The sequence below is a fragment of the Choloepus didactylus genome, chromosome 14 (assembly GCF_015220235.1).
Source record: "Choloepus didactylus isolate mChoDid1 chromosome 14, mChoDid1.pri, whole genome shotgun sequence".
Classification (NCBI taxonomy): domain Eukaryota; kingdom Metazoa; phylum Chordata; class Mammalia; order Pilosa; family Megalonychidae; genus Choloepus; species Choloepus didactylus.
In genome coordinates, this window is record NC_051320.1 from 24,128,353 (window position 1) to 24,143,234 (window position 14,882).

Here is a 14,882-nt window from a genome sequence, read left to right on the forward strand (position 1 = left end):
GTGTAAAAATAGACGCAAGTTCTCATCTAGTGACACAGTGTGACACTGTCAAAGTTTCATCTTTTAGCAGTTGGTCACCTAAGACTAAAATGTGAAATGTGTACCCTAAGGAAACAGAAGTAGATTAAAAAGCAGGAAAAGAGTATTGACCTAATATATTTGCATTTTCAGTTTGTTTTTGAATACTTGTCCATGTTTTGAATACTTAGATTGTTTGATTAAACCATAAGCCGTCAGGAAGCAAAGCCTGCTGCTCTCTCTGCAAGACGCTCAGCACAGTTACTAGGAGGTTCCTAACCCTGATAGGAGTGAAGGAGTGGTCACTGATACTCCTGCCACTTGGCCAGTAAGTGTTCATGGACTGAGGGGGGTGGAAGGGAGGGCTGGAAATAAGAGGGGACAGCACCTTCAGTAATCTATTAACCAACAGGAGAGGGAGAAGGGAAGCCCATTCATTTGTCTAAGGAGAGACTAAGACATTTTCACAGTTAAGTTACTTAAATATCTCAGGAAGACAGAAGGCAATGGAAAGGTAGCCAACTTTGTAGCTGGATGGGTCTATATGAGAGTCTTTCCTAATAATTTGGACACAATGGTCTAACTTATATCCATATAGCACTTTCCAGTTTACAAAGCACTATGACCTCATTCAATGCTAGAGAAATGAAGTCAGTTGCACCCTTCTCCTTACTCTCTCATTCTTTCATTGCTATTATATTTCTGCCACCTTTCATTTCAGAGCTCCAGAAATTTCTCAAACTTAAGTCTTCAGAGCTCAGTAGGCATTCTTTCTGCTTTCAACTCCAGCTTGGTTTTCTGCATCAGAGGTTCTTAGCAGAAATAATCCTGCCCAGATGGTTCAAGTGAACAGGCTTTTAAGGGGCTATTTGCAGAGGTGTGGCCGAGTAAAAGAACAGTCAAGGGATGCCAAAGCACCCAGAGATTAGCGATTCCTGGGTCTGAGGGTCAAAGGCAAGGAAGTTGCACTCTTAGAGGCCAGGCAGAGCCAGCTCTTGGAGTAGGGCTGCCCAGTAGGAGCTACTGTCATGGAAGCTAGCAGCTACCTTCAGAACTGTGGCACTGAACCGGACAGGAAGGACAGGGAAGAACTACCAGGACATTTCTCTCCTCCAACGTATCCACTGCCTGCCAGGGAAGGGAGCCACGTTCAGCCCACAGAGGTCAGTCTCCCCAGCACAGAGAAAAGAAGTGAGAATGGATGGAGGTGGGGGAGATTCCCGAACTAATTCTCTCATTTGGCTTGATTTCTGATAACTGATGATTGACTGACGGGAGTACATGGTGGCCTGTTGCAGGTAACAGGAGGTAGCATGTATTTGAAGATGATCATGACCCTGGGTTCCATGATTCCATCAGACTTTTCATCCCTACCATCAGCTGGAACTGCAGTGCAGCTTGGGATCTTTCTCAAGGGAGCAAGTTTTTTCCCTCTGGAACATTCTAAATCAAATCATCCTTTTTACCAGGTGTCCTGTATGCTACCTCTTCACAGACCCTCACCACCTGCTCTATAGAGAGGTGAGAGGCCAACCAGCTGTCTCCTCAGGTTTAACCCTATCACACTTGCCTTTTTTCTCTTCTTTAACTACATTCTCTCCTTTTCTTCTTATTCCTACCACCTGCCATAAAATATGGCCATATATTTCCTATCTTTAGTAAAAGCACAACAACACCCTCTGTTCCAGTTTGCTAATGCTGCTGTTTGCAAAACACCAGAATTGGACTGGCTTTTATAAAGGGGGTTTATTTGGTTACCAGAGTTACAGTCCTAAGGCCATAAAGTGTCCAAGGTAACACATCAACAATCAGGTACCTTCACTGAAGGATGGCCATTGGCGTCTGGAAAACCTGTTAGCTCAGAAGGCACGTGGCTGGCATCTGCTTGCTCCCAGGTTGCGTTTCAAGACGGCATTCTCCAAAATGTTGCTCTTGGGGCATTTTGTCCTCTCTCAGCTGCAGCTGCTCTTCAAAATGTCACTCTCAGTTGCTCTGAGTTCCCTCGGTTTGTGAGCTCTTTTTATAGGACTCCAGTGAACTAATCAAGACCCACTCTGAATGGGCAGGACCACATTTCCATGCAAACATTCAATCAAGAGGTCATACCCTAATCAAAGGTGTCACTCCCAGTTGGGTGGGTCACATCTCCATGGAAACACTCAATCAGAAGGTTCCCATCTAATCAACACTAATATGTCTGGGCCCACAAGACAGCATCAAAGAACACGGCATTTTGGGGGACATAATACAACCAAACTGGCACATTCCACCCCCGGACCCAAAAATGACATGATCTTTCCATATACAAAATATTCATCCAATCACAATATCACAAAAACTGAAATCATTTCAATTAATGATAGTTAAGTACAAGAGCACATCAAAATCAGTTACAGGCATGGTCTGTCCAAAATTCCCCTCTGACTGTGAACCCGTGAAACTTCGAACAAGTTATCTGCTTCTAATATAGAAAGGAGGGACAATCATAGGATAAACATTCCCACTGTCATAAGGAGAAACTGAAAAGAAAACAGGGTTCAAAGGACGAAAACAATTCCTAAAACCCGAAGGGCAAACTCCATTAGATTTCAAAGTCTGAGAGTCATTTATACAATGACGCTTTATCCTTGGGGCTTGAGAGAGCAGCAGTTCCACACTTTCCAAAAACTTACGCGGTAGCCCTTTTCTCTCCAAACACTGGGGTGAGTGCTCCAACATATCCACACATTGGGGACCACCTTCTTCTCAGCCCCACCCTCCTCAAACATCGGGGTGCCACCCAGACTCTGCCTCTCCAGGGCAAAGGCTTTCCCCTCTCTGAACAGTGGGGTAGCAGCCATGCTCTCCCCAATCCCCAGGGAATGTGCTCCACCTTCTCTGGGGCCGGGGGTGGCAGCACTCTTTCTACACATCAAGACGGAAGGCCTGCCCTCGACCTCGACCTCCAGGGCAAACTCACTCTTTCCACGTGCATGGGCCACTCCGTTCTCCCTGCCCAAGAACTCTTGACTCCAGACCTCAATCCCCATGGCTCTGTCTTTGAAGAAAACAGGTTTTTTGGGATGCCAGTGGCCATCCTTCAGTGAAGGTATCCTATTGTTGATGCCTTACCTTGGACACTTTATGGCCTTAAGTCTGTAACTCTGTAACCAAATAAACCCCCTTTATAAAAGCCAATCCATTTCTGGTGTTTTGCAAATGGCAGCATTAGCAAACCGGAACACCCTTCTTCAACCCTAGCTATCACCTCCCTGCCATAGCAAACAGCACCTTCCCTTGGTGGTCTAACTTCTTCAGAGTATGTTTTCCATTCATTGCCCATCTCCTCACCCCATTTATTCCTCAACCTAATGTGCCCTGCTTTTCACCCCACCACTGCACTCAAGACACCTTCGACAGTATCACAGATGATTTCTTCAATGGCCAAACCAATGAATACCACTTTGCAGTATTGACAGGGCTAACATCTCCCTCCTTGGGAATTTCCTGGGTTTCTTACTCTTTCTAGACCTTTCTGCTAGTTTCTTCTTTTTCTCCTCTCTTTGTTAAGTTTTTGGCCTTCTTCTCATGTAATCAAAATGAGTGCTTCCTAAGTCTTCATCTGATATTCAAGATTAGGAGATTCTGTTTACCCACCAGTTACTAGAATCTGTTTCTTTCTAGATCGCTCTCAAGCTTCAGATCCACGTAATCAACTGGGTGGCTTATATGTACCTGAAACTGTGCATATCCAAAAGAGTACTTATCTTCCCTGCAAAGGAATCACATTCATTCTTCCCTCTTTCCTATCACCCTTTGGTTACCTTATTGTGAAAATTCTACTCCTAGATATTTCTTTAGTCTGTCCTCTTCTTTCAGTTCCATTGTCACTGGCATAATCCAGGGCATATCACATATTACTATGGTCACCATAAAAGCCCAAACAAATTTCAGTCCTCAAGTCTCCCTTTCCCAATGATGGCACAGAGAACTATCATTTAAGAGTCTCCTCATTTAACTTCCCAGCTCAAAATTCTTCATTAATAGCCTGTCACTTTGGGAGAAATAATAAAACCTGTGGTGTGGAGTACGTGGTGCTTCATGATCTTGCCTACCTCTACATTTTCACCTCTCCTCTCCTTACTCCCACCCACAGAAACTGTTTATTTTAGGCCAATGCTTAATTGCTCCGATTTTCTAGATCTGACTAAGGTCTCTCACCTATTAGCATATGCAAAATCTTCCTTTTGTCTGGAAAGCCTAAACCTAATTTCTAATTGACTGAGATCAGGGCCATTTCCTTTGAGTACCACTCATTTAACAGATATGTAAAATATCCTGCATACTTAGTAATCTACTTAAATTCCTGTTTGTCATTTAAGACTCAGCCCACAGCCAAAAAGCCTTCCCTGACCTTCTATTTACCCTTCAGGATGGATTAAGTGATCTTCTCTTGCACTCACAGAACACTAAGGGTTTTCTCTGTAGGCACAATGATCCCAGGGTTGGAACTGTTTGTTTTCTTGCCTGAGTTATTCATTAGGCTGTCTGTGTGGACTGCTCTTTCATCTCTGTAGTCCCACACTAGCACAGGGCCAGACACCCTACAAATGTTTATAGAAATGAAATGAAATCTTCCCTCATTCAACATTTCTCAGCCTTACTAAATCAGTTCATCTCCAACAATTCTGGGGAACAGGAGATGATACGATTTCTGCATTCACTAAAAACAGTGTCATTAACTGTAACAGATACCACGGACTCAAATGACCTGGATTTATGGCCCTAACTCTACCACTAGTACTGCAAATCCCTTTGTAGAGTTCGCCTTCCTCACGTGTTAAATAAAGGAATTGGGCTATGATTTTTTTTGTCTCCTCCAGTTGACATTCTATGATTTAACAATACATTTTATAGTATAGTAAAAATGCATACTCTTAGCTTGAGGTGCAAAGTTCTAGAAGCCCATTTGGAAGGATTGTTTCTTCTGGAAAAATCAAGGGGAAGAGGGAATAGTTGGTGGTGGCTGGGTTTTAGCATGACCACTGACAGAGTCTGCAGGGTTTCCCCCAGTGTATTTTTTCCTTGGGTCAAGATCTGGTCTCCCAGCTAGATACCATGTATCAAGGCCTCCTTTGCAGCTACTTAAGGCCATCTAACTAACGCTGGCCAGCAGGAAGTGACGTTTGCTGCTTCTGGATTGTGTTCGTAAAAGAAAGGAGTGAGCTTCCCTTCCTGCTCCCTGCTGGCTGGAGGGCAAGAGCTAGAAGACACCTGAACCACATCTGGGCAAGGAGCGTTGCTAATGGCAGAGCTTGAGGACGGGAGGACCCTGGTGCTCTGGCACTACCAACCAGCTATCCCAGCTCTGGATTTTTACTTTTTACATGAGAAAAATAGACTTCCAGTTTAAGCTATGAGTTTAGGGATTAGAGCAAATACAGCAAACAAACATACAAAACAACAACAAAAAAAACCCAAACCAAACCAAAACCACCCAATGATATCCTTACTAAAAGAGATACTAAAATAAGAAAATTTTACTATTTTCAATCTACCCTGAAAAAGAATAAAGATAGTAATTTTGTTGAAGATTAGAAACTTAACAGAACTTTGCTTCAAGTGTTATTTTTTTTCTTGAAGAAAACTGTCTATACTACCCAGAACAAGAACCTAAAGCTTCACATTCTGCATTCCATTTCACTGTAAAGAAGCAAATGTCTTGAGAGAGACTGGGAAGGCATTTGTTTAGCAAAGCAAATTCTAATCCAATTAACCAGTTATCTACTGATTGATCATAATGAAGACTCTATATAAGGAAGTCACAAGAGTTTTTAATTTTCTGTTCAGCAATTCCATTTGCAAAGGCAGAAAAACAATGCTTTTGTAGCCCACCCAATACAGGCTGTGATGTTATGAGATGTTAACATTCTTAGCTACTCATTCAAGGGGTGGAAGTGATTATGCTTAATGGTATTACCCAGAAAGTATCCTGTCACCATAAAATAAAGGATCCATTATCAGACAGGGCTCCAAAGAAGAAAGTGGTCCGGAAGCATTTGAAACCCTCCTTCCTTCCACTAGCACAGTAGGCAGAGGGAACGCTGATCCCCAAGAAGAACCCACCTGCCAGAAGGCTCAGGTCAGAGAAGTAGAGAGCTGCAGCATGGTACATCTTCAAATATAAGGGAGACAAGCCCCCAGTACACAAAACATACCACAGGTGAGAAAGTCTTCGGTATAATCAGCTCACAAACAATCAGCACTTAGGGGGTTGATCTCTGAGATAGTGCATAGAGAAAACTAGAAATGTTCTACCATTAATAAGGTAAAAGAGCTAAAAGGAACTTCCATGGGGCACTGGAAGGGAACTATGCCATTAGCCCCACTGACTCATGGGGAAGCATTCAAAAATCCTTCCTAGAATCCACCATATGTCCTTCATAATTCTCAATGCCCAAATACATATGGAGAACACATTTCAACCAGTCATTCATGAACTGAGATGGCTCATTTTTGCTTGAGGCCCCTTAATATGAATGGGGACTGCCGGCTCTGCTTGTTAAGGATGTGCACTGCTGAAACTACTTCTCTGACCTCACCAATCAGGGATTTTAGGGCTAAAGAAGAGTGAACCAGAAGCAGGAGAGGCAGAGAGTCAGATTATAAAGGCTCGGAAAGCCAGGCAGAGTATTCTGGATTTGATGCAGTCGGCAATAGGGAGCCAAAGCAGGTCACGAGCAAGGGGGTAACGCGATGAAAGTCTTATTGCAGTAAGATTGGAATAAAGACAAGAGAAAGGTACATCAGTTAGAAGAAAATTATATCAACTCAGACTTAGATAAAGACATTCTGGAAGCAAATAGCAAAACATTACAATAGGGTGGAAAGAACAAATGGGACACTTTTTAAAGGAATGGAAGAAATCAAAGATAGGTTTGTTCCTTAGGAAGGAATTAAGTGGGTAGCTGCTGACATGGATAAAGCTCAATAAATAGGCAAACATAGTGAAGAATAAAAAGGCTAAACATAGTGTTTACATACAAACAAAAATCTTTCTCAGACTGAAAGGCGGTACTGTCAGTTCTTATACCAGAACAGGAGGTTCTGGGGTGCCCAAACAGGGACAGTCTTGGGCAAATAGGGATATAGGAGCTCTAACTACTAACATAGAAGATAACACTCTGAATCATGGGACCAGCTCTGATTTCTTATACTCTAGATCTAAGTTGCCAAAAGCTCAGAGCATTAAAAGGAAGCCACCCTAAGGAGATAAAAATTTTAAAGCTGCAGTTGAGAGACGGAGTGGGAGAAGCCAGAGAGGCATGGCAGCAAAGAAATTCTATCTACTCTACCCAGCCCTTTATTTCTCAGTCCTTTTCTCTTTAATGCCACATCCCATTTGAGGTCACTGTTGCTTACAGGACTTTCAGGACCAAACTACTTAAAAAATTTTTGTCCTTCAAGCCTCCTTCTCTGGATCCTAGCAGATTTTGACTAATTTTACAAGCTGAATTCCCATATCCCTTTTCCATGTATGACTTAGTGAACTCATGGGCCAATAGCAAGGGGAGGGGCAGATGGACGCCAACCGATCAGCAGGACCTGCTGAAAACCAGCTCTGCACATGCCTGTGGTCATCGGAATACAGGCCGCGCCATCGGAGGGTCACCTGAGAAAGACAACACAAGGGGAAACAGCGTGGAGACAGGGGAGGCGGCCTCACAAAGTGCTGGCTTGGCATGAGGAAGGAGCCTCGGGGCCTTGGCAGGCAGAACCACGACCACTGGGTTCAAATCCCAGGGAGCAACCACGAGGACAGGAAGCCGGTTCTCCCCACTGAGCAGATACAGCAAGGGCGGGAGACCCCAATAGACGGACTCGATGGGACGTCCCCTCCTCAGGACAAGAGTGGTACATGAACCTTATCACCTTTCTGTATATATATTTCATAATAAGGAAATAATTGAAATTGTGGCAATTGTGGAATTGCAACCCATAACATTCTTTGAAATTTGCTCTATAACTACTTGTTAAATCCTACTTTGAAGGTTATCACTGTTGTGTGTGTGTGTGTGTATATATGTGTGTATGTGTGTGTACATATATATACATATTTCACAAAAAAAAATGTAAAAAAGAAAAGAGAAAGAGCGGTGCACTGAGCTCTCCCACCAGTCCTCAGTCTGTTCGCCCCGTACGACACTCACATGCTGTCTACTACTTTCACGTGTGGGCCTGTTTTCTTTACTTAATCGGGAGCTATCCAAGGGAATTTACTCTGTTGGTGAACATACTGGGCATATTGTGTCCGTTCAGATAAGGAGGGAGGGAGAAAAGGAAGGAGACCCCATTGCCACATTTCGGGCTACTTTTTGTTTTATGCAATAACCTAAGAAGTCCTTTCATCTTACAGTTCAGGTCCCCCACAGTCCCTGCCTGCTCCTGTTAATAGTGATTCATGTCAGTGACTCATCACCTTAGAGAAGGTGAACAAGACTGAACTTTCAATTTTACCTACACAATCTACTCTTTTTTATCGTCCTGAAACTATCAGCATCCCCCAAATGAGATTAAATCTTTTCTTCAAAGTGATACTTTCCCATGCCCGTCCTCCTTAGAGACGGGGAGAGCATAGGAGAAGAGTTTGTAGAGTCAGCAGAGCTGGGTTAGAATTCCACTGTCTTCTCACTGGGACCCTGGGTCAGTTCCCTCTGAACCGGGGAAACCCTGTCTGACCTCAGTTAGTGTATCTGTCATTAGGATGGCCAACTTCCTAAGGATACCAACTTCATAAGGCTGTTGAGAATTCATTTTTTTATAAATATTTAATTTAGTATTAATAAGTATTCATTATTTTGCCATCCTGTTAAGTACTTACTGTGTGCTAAGAACCATGCACTGCCCATGCTATTATATTTAATCCTCACAGCAGCCCAGTGAGGAAGGTTCTAATATCTCCATTTTCCCAGATAAGGAAACTGAGGCTCAGAGAGTTTAAGTAATTTGCCCAAGGTCACAGAGCTACCAAGTAAGGGAAAGCAGAAATTGAAATCAAAGCAGTTCAACTTCAGGATTTATAGCCATTAAGCAATATTGTCTGGCATGAAGAATGTACGCAATAAATAGTTCAATAAACCAGAGCCACTTTAGTTCTACAGCATAGTCAGATTTTATGTTTCACTATCAGTAAGACCTTTTACCATTAGTAAAAAAAACAAAAAAGCCCTCAATTCCATAATACAGAAGACCCTTATTTTTTTTTTTGCCTTCATATCCCAAAATAATAAGGTCTGCTTCTAAGAATATGAAGATATAAAGGAAAAGGAGATTAAAACTGTTTGCCTTTGTAGGACCCACACTCACTAGTTGGCATATATTTATCACCCTATCACAGAAATGTTTTATTTGCATTTGTAACCTGTGAAGCCCTCAGACAGAGTATCAGTAAGTATCATTTGAAGTCAAATGGTCAGTGTTGCTTCATTCCTTAGCTAAAGCCTCCCTTGCCTATGTAATTTAATCTAGCTATCCAAAAAACCTATCAGCTTTTGGTCATCAGGTCCTCCTCGTCTCTCCACAGATTTTTCCTGAGATTCTTACATCTCATATCTACTATATAATTAGTACTTTACAACTAATACTAATCTAAATATGAGTTATATAGAAGTGGACTAAGGCTCATTAGCTGTTCAAGAAGCATGCTCGTTTACCCCTAATTTTTTATTCAATCTTGGTTCCACAGATGATAGTCACATATCAAAAATATTTTTGAAAAACCAAAGAAATAGGGCTGCTCCATAGTTATCGAAACCAAACAAATTATTTACGGGATAATGATGAGACAAGGTTTAGAGATAACTTAGGGTGGGCAAAGACAATAAAAAGATATTGCTAAGTAGTTTTCTAGTATGTCTTTCCAACAGATTCTGGTTGGCTGGAGAGCTAGACTTTCAGAAAATAGTTCTTTAGTAAACAAAGCAAAATGCTCCCAAACCTGAGGATTCCCATCTTCAGTTACATGAATGACACACCTCTAATGAAGTTTAAATTCCCCATTTTTGATGATGAATGAGCTTAGAAACATTTCAGGTTTTAAGGGAGCTCTAGACTTTTATTGTGATGGACAGGTAAGGCTCCCCTTCTTTAGCCTGTCATTGTTTCACCTATTTTTTTTCTTCCAACTTTCAGACATATCATCATTTATACACTTGAGACTACTTATATGGCAGCCAAGGAGAAAACGGCAATTACTACTTTCAATGCCATACAGAGAAAGTAGCACACTTCCTCCCACTGAGCTCCAGTAGCTGCAGATTCTGTAACAAAGGTGCCGCCACTGGCCTCACTTCAGGTGCAAACTGGTGCTTGGCAAACAGCTCACACCTGCTCAGCTGAAACAGCCAGGTAACTTATCATTAAGGAGCATCACACACTGAAATAATTACAGACAGAGCCACAGCTGAATGGAGGTCCATGATTGCAGGGACACATTTAAGTCTGCCAGAGCTGTCTGTCCTAGTACCTGACATAGGGCAGGAGAGTGAGAATGAACTCCCCCACCCCCTTAACCTGCACCAGTCATTAAACACTGGATTTTTTACTGAGATGGGGGAGGTGGGACGACTAAGTACATGATGTAAAGCCGGAACCAAATCGCAGCCCTCAGGTGTTAGCCCCTTTCTATTTCTCCCGGGAATGCCAGGCTGGAAAACTTCGGGATCACATGACCACCTACCACCCCTTCTGCCCCCGACCAGCATCCCCTAAACCAAGGAAATGTTTTTAAGATTTTCTACGGACACACCACATTCAGGGGAAATCTAAAGGCAGTATTCAGATTCTCCAGCAGGAGGAAAAAGGAAACAAGTCTCTTGGCCTAGGTCACACAAGTAAATTATTCTCTACACTATTCCTAGAAAGAGCAACTTTGCTTTAAGACCCTGGGTACTACCTGGTTATAATCCAGATCAGTATGGAAGGTTCTATCAACTGGCAATTACTGAACAATAGCCATAAATTTTAAAAGGTTTATGACACTGCATTTCCTCCTCTGTAAAAAGGAGCAATAGAACTAGAGGAGCTATTTAAGGTTCTTCCAGCTCTAAAATGAAGATATGCCATAATTTCCACATTCAAAGAATGACCCCTGGCAAATTTGAGCCAAGCACATGCTGTATGTACCACCGCAAGCCTTCAGGATAATAAGACCATGCATAGTAACACACCACTTTACACCCAGCCCTCTGCCTCTTTATGAAAGGCATAAACAAAGAACCCTAACCTACAAGGGGGGAAAAAAAACTCATTGTTTTTCCCCTTCTCTTTCTCCTTCTGAAAAATAACCACAGTTTTACAGTCTGCTACCTTTATTCTGCTTATTTTGAGTTGAGTCATTTGCAATGCTCAGATTTACAAGTCTTACTAATAACCACTCTGTAGACTAACAAGCACAAGAAAACACACACACCATTCTCAAATTAATCACTGGTGAATTTCAACACACTGCTACTGCATATAGTTCAAGAAGATTTCACTTTCAGGTCTCAATTCACATGGTAAAACAGCATCCTTCACACCAAGCAGCAACCATGGCAAGTTCTGCAAATACTGGCCATAGCTACTTCAAAAACAAAATCCCATTCAGCAGTGGGTCCACAGCTGAGGTTGGCACACTATAAAAAAGTATGAAGAGCCAGATTTGTACCCACCACATTTCCTCAGAGAGCTAAATCAAAGAACTGAGAGGGAGGTGTGTAAATTTCACTGAAGTGACCGGGCAAGTGTGCAGATTCAGAGTCCAGAAATCAGAAAACACGAAGGCTGCTCGAGAGCCAACCAGCCTGTTCCTCCAAATACAAGAGGCAAAGGTCTTAAAAGTCGCTCCACTTACCCAGCATAGCGGTTGTTATAAATGTGACTGTGCCCTGGTTGCAGAGTCTCCAAAAACAGCAAGCAGAGAGGCAGAAAAGCAGCTGTCTGGCTCCTGGGCTTCCCGAGGAACTTCATAGTGTTACGAGGAGAGAAGTTGAAAGTTACTTCAGCAGTCACCGAGGTAGGAGGTGGCTGACAGCACCCCCTACAAACGCACACTCCTTCCTGGGAAGGGAGCTAGCGGAGAGGGTTGGGAGTGAGCAAAATGTGACACTTTTTTCCAGCCAAAGGAAAAAAAAAAAAAAAGTTTAGACAGCCGAGGAAGGGAAGTCGCTCTAAAGACTTGGTCTTGGGACTAGAAGCAGCAGTACGCCCAGCCCAGCAGCTGAGACTGATCCCTGATCAGCTGCCCTGGAGGGGGCTGGGCCTTCCCGGTGCTGACTCACAGCTGGGGGTTGCTGGATGCTGCTGCCTGTGGGCAACTCCTCTGTTTCTGATTTGTTTCCCAGTGTTTGATCCCAAACTTTTTTTGGGGGGGAGGGGGCAACCTTCCACTCCCTCCCACCTTCTACAGCATCCTGACTCAATCCGAACTGTCATCGATTTCTCCGAGGGTGCACTAAACACGCAAAGCCTAAAACCTTCCTGGAGTAATGATTTGCCTGACAGTGACATTTCCACGCAGGTTCCACACATGGAAACACCCAGTTCCTAGGCTTGTGACAGTGTGCAGGCGTAGGCTGGGCACCTGGACCTGGGCACAGGCCACGGTTCCCCATGTTCTGACATGACCCACGTGGGTGCAGCAACTTTATGTGGCTTCTTGGGTACTCTTCACGTTGGTTCAACATCCACAGGAAAACAGAGCTGCTGCAATCTCAGATGTCATTGCAGGAAACATGGAGACCTCCCGGGGCTTTGCCACCTCAGCTGCAGCTGCAGGATCACGTGGGGACCCAGGCCCTTTATATCAGAACCCTGGAGGGCTGGGGCTCAGGGATCAGGAGTTTAAAAATCTCCCCAGGTGATTCTGAGGTGCAAGCCAAGATTGAGAAGCTCTTCCCTCCTACAGAGTGTGCTTCTCGTAAGGTGCCTACAAACCACTTGGGGAATCTTGATACAGTGCAGATTTTTGATCGTTAGGCTGGGGCATGAGATTCTGCATTTCTAACCAGCTCCCAGGTGATGCCAAGGCTGCTGGTTCCTCAGCAACACTTTGAGGAGCAAGGCTTAATTTAGAATTAATTCTGCTTTTCCTTCTCTCTGTAAACATTAGGAAAAAAACAAACCTTTGAACAAATCATTTTCTTCTCATTTTCACCATAGAGGTAATGACAGGTTTTCTGTATCTACTTGTTCCTCCTGAAATACCCCAGAAACCCCCCCCTTTTTTTTTTGGAGGTTTCCCTTCCTCCACTGAATAAGAATAGAGGCATGTAAAATACCTCCTTTTATTCCCTCTGCCAAGTCCTGATGGTACTCTGCACAAGAGAATATACTTACATCTCTCCCATCACACTCATGATTTTCAAACTTCCAAGAACTCCTGTAAATTCCAGTCTTGCACCTATTAGATCAGAATGCACCCAAATCTTTCCCCATCTTTTCTACCTGGAAAACTTACAGGAGTTTTGTGCTGTCTCAGGTTCATGACACAGCTGAAATGATTTTCCTTTGAAATGATTCTCTGCAGTTTTCTTCAACTACCCCAGAAGTGACTTAGTTAATCTCTTCTATATGTCCTCCTTCCCAACACTTGATATAACTCTATTTGATATAACTCTACTATAAGACATGGGATTTAAGTATTTGTCTAGTTTCCTTAAAAGGCTTCTTCTCCTTGGATGTAGAATCCCTTTCATCTTTGTTTGCACCTCCTTATGTTCCCTGGAGCGAATACTGTGTTCACTGAATGAATGACCAACAAAGGTTGTTGAATGAATGATGAACCTGCTGCTCTGCAAATCCCACAGCGAAGCTTCCTGAGGCATTTTTTGATGAGGTCAAGAAAGCCTATACAACAGCCAGTGAATTGTTGAAATGAGAGGTTACTGTGTAAATAAAACACTTGATCTCTTTGCATTTCATTATGTCAGAACAATGTGTAAATCTGTCGTATTATATCACAACATTAAACTAGGAATGTTCAGCCTGACTGGAGATTAAGTTCATCCTCAAATCATTCTGAAGGACTGGATCCAGCAAGTATGTTCAGCAAAGTTTCTCCAGGCTCCAAAAGCCAAGGTGATAATTTCCTGAGCAATCAAAAATGCACAAGACCCTGAAGAATCCTATAACCATCCTAAAAATTTCAGATCAAAGAGAAGTTCTCAAACAATAGAAGCCATTCCTAGCAATCTTCCTCTGCTTTTCTAAGGACCAGGCTATCTGATCAAACTCCTCTTGAAACAGATAAGCTTCCATAAAATGAGTGATAAATGGCATCCATTTAGCAAGTGGGAGGAGAAGAACAGTTTAACAGATGGAGTCAAAGAAAAAAGTTTCATTTTTAAGACACTAAGAGGAAGTTGATTATTAAACCGGTTAGGGATTTAAAGATGAGAAGATGAGAAGTTCTATTTATTGGCTATGTCTTCTTCATATTTTAGGGGTGAACTTTTTAAAGAGAAATATTACCATGCAGGGAAAGAAAGGAAACTACAATTAGGAAAGGGAATGACAAATGTCATCCTGGTTTGGGGTCCATTGTTGTTGATTAGATAATTTTTAATGTCCTTTCCAGATCTGAAACTCTGTGAGACTGCACTCTTTTCTTGACTATATGAATGAGGGCCATGTAGATTTATTTTGGTAAAAACATCCAGAGGAGGAAAAAATGTACCTATTGCAAACTGTGGACTATAGTAACAATAATATCTTAATATTCTTTCATCAACAGTAACAAATGTACCACATCAATATTAGTGGTCAATAATGAGGGCAGGGATTAGGAGTATGGGATGTTATTTTTGCTTCTTTTTTTTAGAGTAATAAAAATGTTCTAAAATTGA

At 42.6% G+C, this 14,882-nt stretch overlaps 1 protein-coding gene across 1 annotated transcript in view; it reads right to left on the reverse strand.

Annotated features, from left to right (window-relative positions):
• Window positions 1-12,103, reverse strand: part of CPA6 (carboxypeptidase A6) — a 339,673-nt gene extending 327,570 nt beyond the window's left edge. The window contains exon 1 of the mRNA XM_037803055.1: window positions 11,891-12,103. Within this exon, the coding sequence (XP_037658983.1) occupies window positions 11,891-12,006 (116 nt within the window). The 5' untranslated portion in view covers window positions 12,007-12,103. The remainder of the gene's footprint in view (window positions 1-11,890) is intronic.
• Window positions 12,104-14,882: the final 2,779 nt, after the last annotated feature.